This window comes from Xenopus laevis, chromosome 6S, assembly GCF_017654675.1.
Source record: "Xenopus laevis strain J_2021 chromosome 6S, Xenopus_laevis_v10.1, whole genome shotgun sequence".
NCBI classification, from domain to species: Eukaryota; Metazoa; Chordata; class Amphibia; order Anura; family Pipidae; genus Xenopus; species Xenopus laevis.
In genome coordinates this window covers 95,622,050-95,642,370 of record NC_054382.1, presented here as the reverse complement: position 1 = coordinate 95,642,370, position 20,321 = coordinate 95,622,050, and the positions used below count along the sequence as shown (strand labels likewise).

The window sequence follows — 20,321 nt, the reverse complement described above, 5'->3', positions numbered from 1 at the left end:
TGTGAATGTGTACTGATCAACACACAGAACAATATATTCTACCCAGTCTGATTCTGTGACATTATATTGGTCAGTTTGCACTCATAGCATTTCTTTATTTCAGTTTGTTCAAAGAAAAGATGTCCTGGTCTTTGTTTATAGTCCCCAGAGCACTGGTCCATTGGTCTATGACTTTTTGTTGTGTTTTGTTATCTTAGCTTGTTCCAAAAAGTCATAACTATAAAATGCATTGTGATCCTGTCAATACAAGGACAGAACTTAATAGCCTAGTGTAGAAACCTTATTAACTGGGGGTGGTTCCCCTTCAGAATCAAATTAGTTTATTGATGCAGTTGTGCCACTCGTTTAAACACCACGTCAACAACACTCTTAACTCATGGATTCCCCTCACAGAGAATGGGATGAGAATACTGGCCCCATATTCACTGTGTACCCTTTTTCTGATTTATAAACTTCATCACGACAAGTATAAAGTACAGTAGATGTGTGGAGAAACAAACAGAGATGCAGAGGCTAATGACCTGGACTATTGATTCTTTGTGAAGAATTATTATTCTTCAGTTTTAGGGCAGAGATTCAGGGAGATTTAGTCACCCAGCGACTAATCGCCTCTTCTGGGAGACTAATCTCCCCGAAAAGCCTTCCCGCCGGCTACAATCTAAATTGCCAGAGGGATGGCACTCAGATCGATTCGTTTTCCGAAGTCATCCGAAGTTTCCTTGTGTGGCAACTTCGGAAAATGAAGCGATCCGTGTGCCATTCTGCTGACGATTTAGATTCCAGCAGGAAGGCTTTTCATTAGTCACCTGACGAAGAGGCGATTAGTCACCTGTTGACTAAATCTTCCCGAATATTAGCGTGTGCCCTTACCCTTAGACGGTTTTAATTTGTCCAAATGCTCCTTGAATAATAGCAAAAAGGCAATTTGAAATTCAGTGACAGGCTGGACATAAAAGACTGCAGTGATGATGCTAAATTTTACCATACTGAGGAATAAAATTGCCAAACCATAAACATCGTTCACTGATGCAGTAAATTAATTTCTACTCTTGATTACTTATTTTAAACCAGAACATAACCATTTTTGTGTTGTGTTTTATGGAAACTGCTGCGGGATTCAAGTACATTGCTACAGATTTTGTTGAGGCTATATAAATAAGTGTTAATAATAAAGTGATAATAAAGAATGTTTGGCAAATGACGGAACACCATTTTAGTAGCTTTTATAAGACTCTTGTTACACAAGGTGTATGTCTGTGTGTTTTGGAGTGAAAATATGGCAAACAGGGTGACACTTCCCATTCATATAAAAGGGAAACAAATAGCGGCAGGTATTGGGTATTTAGATGATCAGGATTAAAATGCCTTGTGACATTAGCTTTAAAATGAAATCTGTTATCCCTCATTGCCAGATGTCACTGGTCTTGTTACCACACTGGCACTTGATAACAATAATTGCAACGGAGACATGCTGTCAAAGTCATCTGTAAGGTCTAAGGCATACACCACTATTTACTCAACAATAATGGCGATTCAGCAGGGGGTCCACTGACGGTTGATTCTCATTGTAGTGAAAGGAAACAACTTATGGCTCACAAATGGACTTCTTTAAAATAGAGGCTGCACCCTGTTATATTGGCTCACATAGAGACATATCATAAGCACCATGGTTCCCAGTGAGCATTCTCAGAGGAATTATTTTTAGCTAGTCTTCAGAATATTCATTAAAGCCTCATATGTACTATAACCCTGTGACAAATTGCAGATCACATATTTTTCTGAAGTCAAAATTTCCTTTTTTCAGGTCACTCCAAGAGGCAGATAAGTAGTACCTAGTTAAAAGTAATACTAATGCCAACTCTTTTTTTTATTTATTTATTTTTCCTAAATAATGAAGCATGGTTTGACAATCAGAGATAAGAGCTTGTAAAGTGATCATGCATATACTGTTGTTGAAAAGGCAATAGAAGATAGTCCCGGCATTTCCATTTACCTTTCGACTTAAAAAAGATCTTGGGACCTAAATTGGAAATTCAAAAGCAACTCTCTTCCATCTTTTGGAATATGATTGCTTTGTTCCTGTACTGCTCCAATTTGTAAACTTACAGTGTGTTTATATGTATAAATATAATAAATATATTAGACACTGGCATACTTTTTTTTGGTGTTGTGTTTTGAAAATTTGGTGTTCTGTAATAATAGATACAATTCAAAATTTTCAGAGCACAACACCAGAAATAATCGTATTTTAGTTTACAAAGCCAAAAGGCTCCTTAACACTAAGCTGACCCCCCCCCAAAAAAATATACATTTTACGAAAGTACACACTGAAAAATATTTGAAATGGCTACAATTGTCAGCCCAAACCCTCCCCAAAAAGTGTGTGTGTTCCCTAAGTGCAGGTGGCTAGGAGATTCTGGAGAGCTGCCGGATTCGATGGAGGACCATTGTTGAAGTAAGGGCAATAGCAGATTCATGTCCTCAGTCCCTGGGGAGATTATATCTTAGGCCATTTGTTCCCCCCTCTGCTAATCATCTGGGGGAGGGGGAGAAGAAATACAGTTTCTACTTTGAAAACCAGTTCATTTTCGTAAGAAAGGGGGTTGATCTATGGTAGGCAACAAAGCAATTTGTGTCTTAGGGGCACATTTACTTAGCTCGAGTGAAGGGATAGAATAAAAAATACTTTGAATTTCGAAGTATTTTTTTGGCTACTTCAACCTTCGACTACGACTTCGAATCGAATGATTCAAACTAAAAATCATTCAACTATTCGACCATTCGATATGCTGTCTCTTAAAAAAAAAAACTTCGACCACCTACTTCGCCACCTAAAACCTACCGAGCATCAATGTTAGCCTATGGGGAAGGTCCCCATAGGCTTTTCTAGCTTTTTTTTGATCGAAGGAAAATCGTTCGATTGATGGATTAAAATCCTTCGAATCATTCGATTCATACTAAATGCAGTAAATCCTTCGACTTCGATATTCGAAGTCGAAGGATTTTACTTCGACGGTCGAATATCAAGGGTTAATTAACCCTCGATATTTGATCCTAAGTAAATGTGCCCCTTAGTGTCACTCAAAAACGGTTTGATATCAAAGTTGGATTTTGGTTCCTTTGATGCAGAATTTCCATGTTTGCTTGTCATGCTATGAACCCCAAGGAAAAAATGGCACCTTTCATGTTCATTTACATTTTCTTTTCATTTATTTACTGACATTTCAGGAGATACTAGAACTCAAAATCCTATTCCAATATATGATAGGACCTTCAAAAAAATGTTTTCATAGGCTGTATGTGGCTGTTTTTTTAATGCCAGAGCTTATTTTTAAAAATCCTGTATGCTTAATTGATGCATATGTTTTCATCTATATTTGATGGAGTAGTGTAAAGTTGTTGACACATGTATAAATAAAATTACTGGGGAACAGGTTGTTGATGTTTATTGCTGATCAGAAGAAATTGTGAGCATGTGTAAATTCATGTATAGGCCATAAAAATTGAGAGCTATAGCTTTCACCTCGGACCACTGTGGTGAGTGGACAAAGAATTGGTTCTGGACAAAGAATTTAGGTGATGGCCAAAGATCGTCCAATTCGCTGCCTGCGCCTATATGCAGGCTGAGAAATAGCTCTATGCAGCCTAAAGCTGGCCATAGACGCAAAGATCTGATCAGACTTGCCCATCTCCCGACCTGCCGCTAACCATTCCGATCAAATAAAGTAGTAAAAGAACGGATCAGCCGATGTTCTGCCCCTGACAGCAATTGTACGAAAGTTATGTCTGACAAAGCTGGCGACAGTCTCCCAGTCTCAAAAGACCAATCTTTGTGGGACGAAACAATGTCTGGACTCTCCACACGTAGTACGAATTGAGGATTCGTCGATAGGATCTTTGCGTCTATGGCCAGCTTAAGTCTCCCAAATAAACAAATTGAATGAGCTTGCAAAAAATATTGGCAATGAAGGGCACCAAGTACTAAACTTACACACAGGGGCCCATTTACTTAGCTCTAGTGAAGGAATAGAGGAAAAAAACTTCGAATTTCAAATGTTTTTTTTGGCTACTTCGACCCTCGAATTGAACAATTTGAACTAAAAATCGTTCGACTATTCGACCATTTGATAGTCGAAGTACTGTCTCTTTAAGAAAAAACTTCAACCCCCTTGTTCGCCACATAAAAGCTACCGAAGTCAGTGTTAGCCTATGGGGAAGGTCCCCATAGGCTTTCTAAGTATATTTTGGTCGAAGAAAAAACGTTCGATCTATGGATTAAAATCCTTTGAATCTAACGATTTAATCGATCGAACGAATATCGCTAAATCCTTCGACTTCGATATTCGAAGTCGAAGGATTTAACTTCGACAGTTGAATATCGATAGGTTAATTAACCCTCGATATTCGACCCTATGTAAATCTGCCCCACAGACTAAAATTCTGTTTTCCTACTAGACATTTCAAAATTAAATCCAGACAGGAGATGACATTAATAAGTTAATCTATTTTACAGTGGGGAGAGCTTTTCTTCATTTATGAATGCATGTTTGTTAATTGAAGACAACATTGTGACGTTTATTGATCGGTCTATACAGCAAGCTTTACTTGGATAGGACCAAAAGGGCTAGAGACTAGTATAGACCTAAAAATACCTTTAAAATATTTAAACCTAAATGTGTAAAGCCAGTCATTGCATTCCTTAACATCTCAATGAATGTCATAATAGCTTTTTCTACCTTTTTTTCTACCTTTTCTGGGCTTTGAACACATTTCAGCATGACTTTGAGGAGGTGAACATCTCTTCAAGTTTAGACAATGGGAAACCGTTTAAATATTTAGATTAAATTGTTTGTCCTGAATTTAGCATCTTTTAAATCCATTAATTACAAGCTTATATGTGTTTAAGTGGGCACATAAACAATGTTCAGGTATCAACTATCCTATATTTGTTTGTAGTCTCCCTAATTTAACCTCTAACCCCCAATCTTGCCCAGTAAGAGGTCTATCTTCCACTGGCAGTAATATGCCTCCAAAACATTTACCTGCTTGCCTATGCATAGAATCTTCACGATAAATTTTCCAAAGCAGGGGAGCAGGTTGCAGGACGGGACTGGACCAGGGAGGAGCTAGGCTGGACCCCGAGGCATGACAGCCAGTTTCATGATTCCCCCAGATCACTCAAGATCCTGATTGTGATCTCTACCTTTTTTATTAGAAAGTCTCATGCAGTTTATTGGTTATATAGGCTATTGTCCTGTCATTTTATGATATATTTTATATATCAGAATATGGTAGCTTTAAAATGGTCTTTAACTATTATGGACTGCATGAGTAATTGTATTCTCTTCATTATGTAGATGTAGAATAATAAATAAGAAAATGTATGAGAAATAGCAAATACAAGTATGGTGAACCGTTATCTAGAAACCCATTATCAAGTACCTTGTACTTGATTCCAACTAAAATATAATTAATCCTTATTAGAGACAAACAATCCTATTGGGATTATTAAATGTTTAAATGATGTTGTAGTAGTCCTAAGATATGGCGATCCAAATATCAGAAAGGCGCCTTATTCAGAAAACCCCAAGTCCAGAGCATTCTAGATAACCGTTCCCATAACTGTATGTATATTTTGACTATTGAGTTTGTGACTTGCCATTTTGCTCACATTTTGTGGTTCCGTTGGTTTTCATGGCAAAATTTCTGTAAAGTTTATCCTCTGTGATGCATTTATTGGCCAACGCTTCTAGATGAAGAGGTGCAGTGACTTCATTACACAGGAACTCTTCTTGGTTTCCGTAAATAAGGCATGGCTTTATGAAATGTAAGGTTGCTGTTGGCTTATTCACATTTAAAAGTCTTTATCAAATAATGAAATAAACCCACAACGCTAGTGTTATTTGTTCATTATGATCAGCTACCGCCATAAATATCACCAGGGCCCACTACAATTACAAAATGTGGCACGTTTTCATGCGTGTATAATGCCCATCAGATTCGAAATAAGAACAGCATCTACTTGTTAATTTAACATCTAGCATGGATTGCTAGGACATTGCTCCAAACAGGTGTGACCACATTTAAATTGGAATCCCAAAATTTCCTTACCCTTAAAGGAGTGGTTCACCTTTAAGGGAACTTTTATTATGTAGTAGAATGGCTAATTCTAAGCAACTTTTCAATTGGTCTTCATTTTCTCTCTTTTGTAATTTTTAGATTTGCCATCTTTCCAGCTTTCAAATGACCCCATCTAAAAAACAAATGCTCTGTAAGGCTACACATATATTGGTATTACTACTTTGTATTCCTAATCTTTATATTCAGGCCTCTCCCATTCATATTCCAGTCTCTTATTTGCCTCTTAATCAAATCAGTGCTTGGTTACTAGTAAATTTAGACCCTAGCGACCAGATGGCTGAAACTGCAAACTGCTGAATAAAAAGCTAAATAACTCAAAAACCACAAATAATAAAAAATGAAAACCAATTGCAAATACCTCTCTAAGTCATACTAAATGTTAATTTAAAGGTGAACAATCCCTTTAATGATATTGATTAAGTGGTTCTGTATTCATTTCCTTTGCTCACTAGATCCATTCAAATGAGTGATGGTTTTAGCCTAGTGAAATTGAAATGAAGCGAATTTCCTGTAATAAATGTAACTCTTGGAAAAATGTGTTATTCAAAAATAAATTGCTTTATGCAAAAATTTTACCTCTGCGTTAAAATAGGTTTTGCCAACCCTTTTGGTATGTAGCGATTCCATGCAGCAGTGGAGGAAAGATGGGAATTTCTATAGTTTGTGCAAAATGAAAATTCTGTGATTCTGGCAAAATGAAAATTACTTTTCTAAATCGATCAGTTATTGCTCACGATTCATGTAGTAAAGAAAAGATAAAATCAGGGACAGCTAAGCTAACTTTTCCTGGTGAAACATATTTCTGGATCATGGCACTATTGCTGACTTAAATGACCTGGCATTACGTAATTAATACCTTAATATCTATCATATCGTATGATATCAATGCTCCTTCTGTCAAGCTGGAGAATAGGAAGAGTAGAGGTAGATCTCATCTGCAGTATTTCCTACATAAACATCCTACGTGACACTAGGGAGGAAATGTCTGCCTTTAATACTCCAGACATAAAAAAAAAATTAGGATGTAGCACTGTAAAAGAATGTTCTATAGCAGTGTTTTTATTCCAAACTTCTTGAAATGAAAGTCCCTACTTTACAATACAACATTTGCTCAGGTCTTCTGTAAGTCATGAAAAGATATCATGTATACAAAGCAAGAGTCCCAGGGCTGTTGAAAATAGCAGGTAAGCATTCATAGTAACAATTTATATAATTAGCCCGCAGGCTGTATCCCTTATCTACTGCTTTTTTGCCCCCTGCCGTTAAATGAATGATGGGGGGCTATTCTACACAGGGAATTACTCATTTGTAAGCCTACAACCTTAAAGCCAGTGTACATTTATTCCAAGGACTTTGTCTCCCTCCTGACCAAGCTCCTATTTATCACAGAGTAATATTCTCTCAGGGCCTCGCCATACAGAAAGAAGAAGCCTAGCCTTGTCTCTCTCAACCCTTCTCCTCACACTTCTGAATCATATTTAAATTTGGTTCTGTTATCCTTGCTGCCGGTTATTTAGATCCCTTGTCGTATTCCCCTTTTACTGATCGTACTGGAAATGTGTATTCAAGGGTTTTTTATTTCCCCGTAATGGTGTGGAGATGTCATCTCACTTAATCCTAGGCAGTATATGAAAATCTGAAAGTATGTGACAACATGATCTCAAGGGGGGGAATACTTTTAGAGCAGTAGTGACTTTAAACATCTTCTATGTTTTCACACAGTGGAGAGAAAAAAAAGTTTTCCAAAGTGATTAAGTTCTTCCCTTTCCACATAACATGACATATTGACTGACCAATTCTGACTTATTTATAATAAAATGCTTGATGCTGGAAACATTGTCTTTCAGTTATTGCTTTAGATATGTTTAGATTTGCAGGAAGCCTGAGGTGAGACTTTTGCTATGAATTTAGACCCTTTCAAAACACGGAACCTTTGTATGCTTTGACTTGAAAGTAACCCCGGTAGCGGGAGATAAGACACCTTGAGCGGATTCAAAGCTCTCAGACAGGAAGTAAATGAAGCCAATATTTATAAAGACACAATAAAATGGTTCCATGAGGTGAAATCTCCTCTGCAACCCTGACGAGAGCACTTAATTTACCGTATTTCATACTGCAAAGCCAAGGTAACAGGGAGGAAGTGGCATAAGTTTCAGGGCTTTACAAACAGGGGTATAATATGTCTGCTGTCTGGATCAGCCTTGGTTTCGGGCTGTGAAGAGTTCCAGCAAGCGTCCTGACTGGAAACTGTCAGAGACAGAAGCTCTTAGTCAGATCTCCTTTCATTTCTTTCTGAGCAACGATATTTTCCTCTCCTTATTGGAACAAAGCCACAAAGAAAGTAGAATGAAAGGTAGAATTTAACTTTGCCATCAGCAGGCATTGTTCCTTTCCTTAATACTGTCAGGAAAAAAAGGAAAGGAGACGAATACTTGGATAAAGTGCAATTTAAGGTCAGGCAACAAATACCCCCCCCCCCTCACTGTAACAAGGTCCTAATGGATTGTAACCACATCCAGTATTATCTTGCTAATGACCATTTCTCTGCTGATCAAAATGTTAAAGAGCTAGTTGGCTTTTTACTATCTGACCTGTAGTTTTTATTTGAGTAAAAATGTTGGAAATCTAATGAATCCATAATAGGTAGGAGTAGGAGATAGGGTTGCCACCTGTCCAGATTTCACCCAGACAGCCCAGTATTTGGAAGGGCTGTTCAGGTGAAAATTAGATTAATACAATTCGACCAAAATATCAGTCAGGTCTCTCAAGCTATAAACGAATGTAGCTCAGTGCTCATATGGCATTAAACAACTGAGAAAGCCAATCTGGTTAATAAAAGTAATGGGATGACCCTGCAAACCTTATTGGCATTGCTTTTAAGTGTCCCTTTAAGAGCCCTCTTCAAATATTGATAGATTTTAAAAACATCTGTAAATTATAAATTAATTGTTAAAGTTCACATTTCTTCTTTAACTGCTGTGCAGAGAGTATTAGTTTTCAAGCAGTTAAATAAGTTATGAGAGGACTGAGTGAGCAAAGGAAAGTGCTAGAGATGTGAAGTAAATTAGCTGTGGTTATATTACGGCTCAGAGAAAAGGCCTGTATTACTGGATTTATTCATAATAAAGTGGATAGGCTGCTGTGTTTTATACCTTCAGAATGAATACTTTACCTACAGACAATGTATATAATAAGTGGCCTGTTAAATAATCTTACCAAATTGGCGTATCTATTTCTCAGTAAATATTGCCTTTTTACACAAGCCACTATTTTTTATGGTAATACATACTGCCATTTTTGCAAACAGGTACTCTAACCTCAAAATGAATGGCTTTACTTAATTACTAAAAATGTGTAATATTATCAGTATTAGAATATTGAAATGCTGGACAAATTAGACCATGTCACCAGCAAGTCCTGACCACACCCAGTTCCCTGCCCTTGTATTGGCCCTCATTAATTTACTCCCTGGCCAAAAATAGACCAGATATCCATCTGCAGGTTTTAAGTCACATTAATCGGCACATCTAGAGGACCAAATGACCAGTCTGGTTTGGCTTTACATATAGGTGGCAAAATCTTATGCTAAACAATCACAGTTCTATAAGTGTATTGCCAGCTTTAGGGTCTGTCCTGCAAAAAACAGGTCCATTGTTTGTTTAGGATAGCTCTGGGCTCAGATTACAGCAGAGAAGAGGGGGAGAGGAGCAAACTGAGCATGCTCATGCCCAGGGCAAGGAGGTTTAAGCTGAAGGCAGGAAGTCTGATACAGAAGCCCATGTGTACACAATAGAAGGAAAGAAATGCAGTGTTTCTTTTGACAGGGGACTCATAGCAGCAATACTTTGAGGGTTTACTGGTATATTTAGGTGGACCTTTCTGATAAGGCTTACTTAGTTTTAACCTTTCCTTCTCCTTTAAAGATTCTTCTTGGTACACAGCAAGAAGCACACCTCCCTGTTTACCTTCGGTGTGTGTTTTAACTAGAAGATGTTTAAACTGTAGCATAGTCATTTTGGAATGAAGCCCTGTTCATTGTACCCTATGCACTCGTGCTGAACTAGTTTCCATAATAGTTGCCGTAAAAGCTCCGCAGATTAAGCGTTCAATTTATTATTTTTTTAAATTTCTTGCAGCCTGGGTTTTCAGCTTATATTGTATGGTTGTTTTAACTTTTATATGAAATCATGGGACGTAATTGGTGAAATAATAAGTGTAACTTTATTTAGGCTACTTGGTGCCAACAAATTGTGTGCATTCTTCTATAGAGCTAACCTGTACTGGATATTAACAGTCTATGTATTTGCTTAAAATATCTTTAAACATAACACAGTTTAGGTAAACAGCATAGGTGTGGTTTACCTCATTTTTAATGATCAGGTCATGGTTTTTTTTTTATCATTTTGATCTTTCTTTGTCTATGGTATGTGGACTGTGACTCTTTTGATAGTGTAGAGGACCAGGTAACCTATTATGTCTGTGCAACAAGATTCTGTGTTGTCCTTCTATCATAATAGTATCATCCTGCAGCACCTGAAATGCTCACAGGAATACACATTTTAAAAGGTATACAGTACCTCTTGTTCAACATGTTATGACTGGAATATGACTTTGATAAGTATCAAAATCTCTGAAATCATTACTTTGTGGAAATAAAAATATAGTCGTACTATAAAGGTAACAAATACACCTTATTTCAGTGTGACAATGTTTCAGTGAACAGACCCTGCCCCCAAAATGTCTTATCTGAATGTGATAATAGCAATTACAGTGCATTAATCAGTAGCCTGCACTGATCAGATTGCCCGTGTCACTGCACATGACAGAGCTGAGTGCATATGCGTGTGCATGGGCTTAATAGCTTTTAGCTGTTATGTTTTTACATTTATATAAAAGATCCCTTGGGCTGTTTCTATATTAATATATAACTGGTGCGATGGGGTTAAATACCAGGGAATTATTTTTTTCTGATATATTTTTTTTTACCTGCTTCATTGTGTGTTGAAATATAACACAATACCACAGGAAAATTAAGCTGGTATCTAGCAATTTCCCCAATAAATATGACTGAGCAGGTGTTACATTGCTACTAACCGAGTTTCCAGCTGTCCCCTCCCGGCACAAATCAGGCAAAATCTGTGTGTAGCCCTATTAGACAGTCTACAGAATGATCAGGCTTAAGATGGAGGTCTTTCATGCAGGATATGGCAGTTTTATTGCCTGAAGATGGTCAGGAAAGCCTGGCTTGCTAACAAAGACAGTTCTTTAGCTGCTGGGTGTTGTTCCAGCTTTGCATCCCCTTTGGCAACAACTCAGAGACTGCTGCAGTACAGCCAGCCAGCAAAATTAGGAAATAAGGACCTCTTTTATTTACTCAGGCTTCAAAATCGTAGGCATTCCTGTCTGCCTGGAGAAATATCAGCCAGCTCTTTCCACTTGAAATCTCAGGAGTGTTTGATACTTTCATCTATGAGTGTTCACACACTTGTTTTTGATGTGCTGAATGGAAATGGTGAAACCATGAGCATACGCTCACTTTCCAAAAAAACATCTTTAAACTCCTTTATAAAGACTGCACAATATTTTTTTTGGGGGGGGGGGTTTGGAATGAAACTAGAAAAAAAAACTAGTGTGAGATGTCTGCATCAAAAATATAATTAAAATTAACATTGCACTGTTAAGTGCTTTCCACGTGAAATGTAATCTACCCGCTGTGACACAGAAAGCACATTTACACTGAGCAGTGTATGAGGATTTCTACAGGAAAGGGAATTTATGTCAAAGTGGATTAACAAAGACACTTTTAAAAATGAAAATGGAGTCGGCCTTTGAACTTTTTTTTTTTTTTTAATCTTAAACATTCATTTTTAGCTTTAGATTCATTTTAGTTTCTGGTCAAGTTTAATAAAGTGTGTTTTTGTGTATACACATTTATTTTTGAATATTAAAAATACTGTTTCATTGAAGTGCATAATTAACATTTACTGATTAGGGGCCAGATTCAATTCAGTGAGAAAAAGGTTTATCACGTGAAACGTCATGGACGAGATTTAATTTGAGATGCAATTCAATTCAGAAAAACTAATCTCATTGTTTGATACCAGATATCCAGTAACTGTTTATATCCAGTTCATCATGCAGTTGGCTGAGCAATGGCTCATTTGTTGAATCAGAAAGTTTTCAGCTGATGATAAATATCCAGTGGAATATCTGCAACGTGGGTTATTCATATGATGTAAATTTGTTGGATCCAAAAAACATTGACTAGACCACAGGGTAATGTTGGGCCAGTACAACGTAGTTGGGCAGCTTATTATACTGAAGTCTATGGGAAAAAAACTGGAATTGAATTTGGAGAAAAGTTTTTTTTCTCCTCGAATTGAATCTCGTCCTTGACTTTTCATGTGATAAACTGTGAGAACTTTTTCTCACTGAATTGAATCTGGCCCTTTGATGAAAAGGGCCAGGAAAGATAACTGTTTGAGTTAATAGTCTGTGCATTGTCTGTGGAGCATGACTCAAGTGTAAGATGGTCTGTAGGACAGGATAACCCCGAAAACTGATTGGTCAGACTGTCACAATATTATAATAATAAGAGAATCGGGCAAACCGGTGTGTGAAAAGCACAAATTCACTTTGGATAGGTTCAGCATATCTGCTGCTCAGTATAGGTAGTACAGGTATAGGATCTGTTATCCCGAATGCTCGGGAACTTGGATTTTCAGGATAACGGGATCTTACCATAATTTGGATCCTCATACCTTAAGTCTACTAGAAAATAATGTAAACTTTAAATAAACCCAATGGGCTGATTTTTCCTTACAATAAGGATTAATTATATGTTACTTTGGATCAAGTAAGAGTTACTGTTTCATTATTACAGAGAAAAAGGAAATCATTTTTAAAAAATTTGGATTATTTGAATACAATGGAGTCTATGGGAGACGGACTTTCCGTAATTCGGAGCTTTCTGGATAATGTGTTTCCGGATAACAGATCCCATGCCTGTAAAGTATCAGTAGCTGGATCTTCTATGCAATGGATGATGCAATAGATGTTACATTTAACACCCTGCAAAGCACAACTAAAGGCCACCATAAATGGGCTGATAAAAGCTGCCGAAAGAACGAGTCGGCAGCTTATTGGTCCGTGTTTGGGGCCATCCGACAGGCATCCCGATTGATATCTGCCCGAAAGTCGGTAAGATGCCGAACGGGCACAGTAAAAAATACTGGCAGACTGCGGCAGCCTCTGTTCGTTGATGCGGTCCCGCGATCCGACCACCCATATCGCCTTGATTCTGATCCGATCATAGGGCCCACGATTGGATCAGCCCGATATTGCTCAGCTCAATGTGGGTACATCGGGGAGAGATCCGCTCATTTGGTGACATCGATCAGCTATCCCTGCGTATGGCCACCTTAAATCATGGCTCTAAATGAGGTGTCATAGTGAATATTTCTGGATAAGCCTTGATTAAACCTGCCATTTTACAGCAATGAATAATAACACATTTGCTGTGCCAACTGTCTTTTCATTTCCTGACAACAATGATCACAAGTTTACCTTTCCTTATGGTTGCTTATGGTGAAGAACCCCTTTATAAGAAAAAAAATCTGCATGGGCAGTAATAAATCCCCAAATCCTACCATTTCCAGCCTTCAATAAAAAGAATTGTTGTAATGGGCAACCATGCAGAAATGGTGCTCGGTTGTTTTCACTGAGTTTGATGGTTGCCATCTGGCAGCGATAGTGAGATGGTGGTGTCATCAGTTTCTTGATGCAGGAAAAGAATGAATCCTCATCTGTTTCCTGTGGATAAGTAAAGGGGTTAAGATTTTAGTAAAATCTTTTTACTTTATAGGGCATGTAAAGGCATAAAAATAAAATCCAATTTTTACTTTCTTTAATGAAAAAGAAACCTATCTCCAATATACTTTAATTAAAAAATGTGTACCGTTTTTATAAGAAAGCTGACTGTATGCAGTGAAATTCTCCCATTTACTGCTGTGGATAGGAATTGTCAGACGGTCCCCAACTGCTGAGCATGGAAACAATCATACTTATGAACAGCAGGGGGAGCCCTGCCTTACTTACCAGCCATGCAGAACTCAAGCAGCTTTCTTTATGACGATCCCTAAGCAGCCCAGACCACACTGAGCATGTGCACAGTCTTAGTCTTGCAAAGATGTTGAACAAAGTTACAAGATGGTGACCCCCTGTAGCCAACTTTGAAAGCATAAATTATTTGTTTGATTAGGCTTGAGGTGCAGTAAGTTCATGTTTATATTTAGTATACAAAATACAGCATTTCTAGCCTTATTTTATTTTAGACTTTACATACCTTTAAAGGAAAGTAGGCTTTACTTCTGTTTATATAATACATACCGGTCTAGACTTTCATGTTAGAACGAAAATATTGTCACTGATGTGAAAGATGAGGAACGTACTAATGCTTTGCAGACTATGAAGGCAAGCATAAATAGCTTATGGGGTAATAAGGTCTGTATATAGTGCTTTAATTATGTATATCAAAAGGGATAAGTAAATGCATGCTGCAATGTCTTCTGCATCTTTAAGGGCAGAGACACACAGGCAGATTCGGGAATATTAGTTGCCTCACGAGGAAACTTCAGGCAACTTTGGAAAACTCAGAGTGCCATCCCACCAACGATTTTCCATGCCTTCCCGCTGGCTTTAATAAAAATCGATGGCGGGATGGCACTCAGAGTGCTTCGTTGCTCCGAAGAAGAGGAGATTTTTTGCCGGGCGACTAATCTACCCGAATCTGCCCGTGTATCTCTGCCCGAGTAGTTGAAATCTGTCAGTGACTCACAGCAATGGGTCTTTGGATCAGGTTAGTTTGGAAAAACTCACAAATAATTAAATATTATATCTTTGCTTACAGTTGTCTAAAAAGTAAGCATCCAAAACAGTTTTGTAATCTTTTTTTTTTATAATGGTGATGGTTCCCTTTGAGAAAATAGTTGGACAAGCTTTTTGGGATAGAAACTGCAGCCTCAAACTGTGATGGCTTTACAACTTGCATACTTCAATGCATCTAACAATTTGAGTCTTCTGTAAAGCATAGAAATGTATATGAATAAAAAAAACAAGCTTTACTTCTGAAATTCTGAATATAATTATCCTTCTGGCTAGCTGATTTTTTTTAATGCTATGGTGCAAGCTTATGTATTTTTCTCGCGTGTCTGATAAATCTAGCTTCATCCCTAATAGTTCATCAATTTTCCTGTTTCCGGTTTCTTTCTTTGTCTCAGTCACTTAAAAGTACGGGCCCTGTTTTCCTAAGGAAGTTCAGCATGCTAATGTTTTTCCGAAAAGGAAGAGATGGTGGGAAACCTCTTGAACCAGAATACAATGGACATTAGATTGGATTGAAGACCAATCACCCCTTACGTTATCTCATACTTTTCTGCTATTGTTAAGATCAGTCTCTGGGGAATCGATTAATAAACATTCATGTACGTTGAAATAATAGTTACATTTGTAACTGACCCTTTCAAAACAGGTATGCTCAAAGTGGACGTGTTAGAACTGCCTTTTTGGATGATATTTATATTTTTGGTTATTGGTAATAATTTTTTGGCTTATTTTTTTAATTTGGATAATACCTCTTGTTGCTTCTGGGAGAGCAATGTAGGATATAATATAAGAAATGAAGAAGGGAGGATTGAAAAAGACAAAATACAAGTATTCTAGACATGGGCAAAGGGTATAAATGACCAACTGGGTTTTAAGGTAACCACAACATAATTTTAACACTAAAAACTATTGTGTTATTGTTCAGGTATTTTGTAAAAAAAATATTTTTTTTATTAAAAAACAATGAATATGAAGAAAAAAATTCGATGCAGGTTCAGAAATTAGTGGTTGCAAAATTCATTCAAATAAACTTGTGTTGACGATGTTTGCATTGTGTTCTTTATCAGAACAAAATAAGAAACCTATAAATAACAATAAAAAAAAATTGTAGAATATCTGAAATTATCAAGTTGCTATTCACTATGCTCCTCTCATTAGTCTGTTTATAGTTTCTTATTTCCAAGAGCTGAAGCTTATATGGAATTTGTTTTCATTATAGTTCTGGTTTGTACTTGTCTTCTAGCTTTACTGCATAGCTAGCTGTGTGTTTTCATAGAAAAAACTGGACATAAAATGTTTTTATACAATCTTGTGCACATTCTATTTGTTTAATGTATAGGATGAATGTTCAGCTCTGGGTCTCATGGCTCATCATCAGTGCTTGTATCATACAGAATATCCTCACATCAGCAGGGGTGGATTTTAACAGTTACTCCTGTAGTAATAGATCCACTCCGGTGAGGAAATCCTGAAATACCTAATCTGTAATCTACCATTGTCCCTATTCCTGATATTGCTTTGGACTTCTTTATTATTTATCAATCTAATTAAACATAATATTTTGCCATTTCAGATGGTGCAGATATAGAAGATGATCCAACATGTTCGTGGCCAGCTTCATCACCTTCTAGTAAAGATCAAGCATCACCAATTCACGGAGAAGGGTTTGATTTTGGGGAAGAAGAAGGTATTCCAGGACTGCCTTATCCATGCCAGTTCTGTGACAAATCCTTTAGCCGCCTCAGCTATTTAAAACATCACGAACAAAGCCACAGTGATAAACTACCCTTTAAGTGCACATATTGTAGTAGACTGTTTAAACACAAGCGAAGTAGGGACCGCCATATAAAACTGCACACTGGAGACAAAAAATATCACTGCAGTGAATGTGATGCATCATTCTCCAGAAGTGATCATCTTAAGATTCACTTAAAGACTCATACATCCAACAAGCCATATAAATGTGCCATTTGTAGGCGAGGTTTTCTATCATCTAGTTCTTTACATGGTCACATGCAAGTGCACGAAAGAAACAAAGACTGCTCTCAGTCAGGGTCTAGAATGGAGGAATGGAAGATGAAAGACACTCAAAAATGTAGTCAGTGTGAGGAAGGATTTGACTTCCCTGAAGATCTCCAAAAGCATATAGCTGAATGTCATCCAGAATGTTCTCCAAATGATGACCGGGGTGCCCTCCAGTGTATGTATTGCCATGAATTATTTGTGGAAGAAACATCGCTGCTAAACCACATGGAGCAAATACACAATAGCGAAAAAAAGAATTCTTGTAACATTTGCTCTGAAAACTTTCATAGTGTTGAAGAGCTTTACAGCCATATGGATAGCCATCAGCATCCAGAATCATGTAATCCCAGTAACAGTCCATCTTTAGTTACTGTTGGATATACTTCAGTTTCAAGCACCACCCCTGATTCAAATTTATCTGTAGACAGTTCAACCATGGTAGAAGTTGCTCCCCCATTAGCAAAAGGCCGTGGCAGGAAAAGAGCTGTTCAGCAGACAGGTGATGCACCAACAAGTAAACAAGCAAGAGTTTCATACAGCTGTATCTACTGCAGCAAGCAGCTCTTTTCTAGTCTGGCAGTTTTACAAATCCATCTTAAAACTATGCATTTAGATAAACCCGAGCAGGCTCACATCTGTCAGTATTGTTTAGAAGTCTTACCTTCCCTCTTCAATCTGAACGAACATCTGAAACAGGTACACGAAACTCAGGATCCAGCACTGATCGTTTCTACTATGTCTGCCATGGTGTATCAGTGTAACTTTTGTTCTGAAATATTTAATGATCTTAATATGCTTCAGGACCACATACGAAGTTCACATGGATTTCCAAACCCTGTTACTAAAGACAGCAATGCCTTCTTTTGTCCCCACTGCTATATGGGATTCCTTACTGATACATCTTTAGAAGAGCACATTAGGCAAGTTCATTGTGAACTTGGCAATTCTCGTTTTGGTTCCCCAGTATTAGGAACTCCAAAAGAACCTGTTGTTGAGGTGTATTCTTGTTCATACTGTACAAATTCTCCAATCTTTAACAGTGTCCTTAAACTAAACAAGCACATCAAAGAGAATCACAAAAATATTCCTTTGGCATTAAATTACATCCACAATGGAAAAAAATCTAGAGCCTTGAGTCCTTTGTCTCCTATTACATTGGAACAATCTTCTCTAAAAATGATGCAGTCCTTGGGAGGCACTCCTTCAAGACTTGCAGGTGAATATATCTGTAATCAGTGTGGTGCCAAATACACATCCCTCGATGGCTTTCAGACTCACTTAAAAACCCATCTCGATACAGTTTTGCCAAAGCTAACATGCCCTCAGTGTAACAAAGAATTTCCAAACCAAGAATCCCTTTTAAAGCATGTTACTATTCACTTCATGATAACCTCTACATATTACATCTGTGAAAGCTGTGACAAACAGTTCACATCAGTGGATGACTTACAGAAGCATTTGCTTGACATGCACACTTTTGTGTTTTTTCGGTGCACACTGTGCCAAGAGGTGTTTGACTCTAAGGTCTCCATTCAGCTTCACCTGGCTGTAAAGCATAGTAATGAAAAAAAAGTGTACCGGTGCACCTCATGTAATTGGGACTTCCGAACAGAAACTGACTTGCAGCTCCATGTGAAGCACAATCACTTGGAAAACCAGGGAAAAATGCACAAGTGCATATTCTGTGGTGAATCTTTTGGCACTGAGGTAGAGCTGCAATGTCACATAACAACCCACAGCAAAAAGTACAATTGTAAATTCTGCAGCAAAGCTTTCCATGCAATTATTTTACTGGAAAAACACTTGAGGGAAAAACACTGTGTATTTGAAGATAAAACGCAAAACTGTGGAACCAATGGAGCTTCAGAGCAAATTCAGAAAGAAGAAGTGGAGCTACAGACGCTACTCACAAACAATCAAGAGTCCCATAATAGCCATGATGGCAGCGAAGAAGATATTGATACTTCAGAGCCAATGTATGGCTGTGACATATGTGGAGCTGCTTATACCATGGAATCCCTTCTGCAAAACCATCAGCTTCGAGACCATAATATCAGGCCTGGAGAGAGTGCAATTGTTAAGAAGAAAGCTGAACTGATTAAGGGAAACTATAAATGCAATGTGTGTTCCCGTACATTCTTTTCTGAAGGTGGATTGCGAGAACACATGCAGACCCATTTGGGACCAGTAAAGCATTACATGTGCCCAATTTGTGGAGAAAGATTTCCTTCCCTTTTAACTCTTACTGAACACAAAGTTACCCACAGTAAGAGCCTGGACACAGGCAACTGCAGAATTTGTAAACTTCCTCTTCAATGTGAGGAAGATTTCTTGGAGCACTGTCAGATGCACCCTGATCTACGGAACTCCCTGACAGGATTCCGTTGTGTGGTGTGCATGCAGACTGTGACCTCAACTCTAGAGCTGAAAATCCATGGCACGTTTCATATGCAGAAAACTGGAACTGCATCTGTAGTTCAATCTGCAGGTCGTGTACAGAACTTACAGAAATTATATAAATGTGCCTCGTGTCTGAAAGAGTTTCGCTCAAAACAGGATCTTGTAAAGCTTGATATTAATGGTCTGCCCTATGGCCTGTGTGCTAGCTGTGTTAATCTTAGCAAAAGTGCTAGTCCAAATGCCAATGTGACTTTAAGTACGAACAGACAGGTTATAAGCCAAACAGACAGCCTAACTTGTGTGGAAGCTAAAAATTATAAGACTTCTGTGCTAAAGACTCGATGTTCTAGCTGCAATGTTAAATTTGAATCAGAAACTGAACTTCAAAATCACATTCAGACAATCCACAGAGAGCTTACATCAGAAAACAGTGCAACACAACTGAAAACGCCACAAGTTTCACCAATGGCCAGGATAAGTCCTCAATCTGACGAGGTAAATATTCTGAAGTCCTATTCATATATTATGCCCTTTTTATCCAAATCTTTGTAAGATATTTTCTGACCAGACGTATTTATATACTTGCAAAAAATCCTACACAAGGAGAGGTTAGTTTTTATTCTTCCCTAGCATTTATAAAATCAATTTCCCTACAAATATACCACCATTGTAAATGTTGCTGTCTTGTTGTTAACCATCTGGCCACATGGAAAGGCCACAAACCAAAAACACCAATCATAAAGCAAATACCTCCTGTAAAGAAAAAGAAAGAAATTTAAGAGCTAATAGGCTTATACCGTTCTGGAAAATTTAGACTTCAGATTGAAAGACTGACAGTATTGCAATATATCTGAATTCAATTTGAGTGATGC

At 37.7% G+C, this 20,321-nt stretch overlaps 1 protein-coding gene across 5 annotated transcripts in view; it reads left to right on the top strand.

Annotated features, from left to right (window-relative positions):
* znf521.S (zinc finger protein 521 S homeolog) overlaps nucleotides 1-20,321 on the top strand; it is a 211,135-nt gene that overhangs the window by 66,926 nt on the left and 123,888 nt on the right. For all 5 annotated transcript variants that reach the window (XM_041567127.1, XM_041567126.1, XM_041567129.1 and 2 more), the window contains 1 exon segment: nucleotides 16,598-19,944. In XM_041567127.1, the coding sequence (XP_041423061.1) occupies nucleotides 16,598-19,944 (3,347 nt within the window).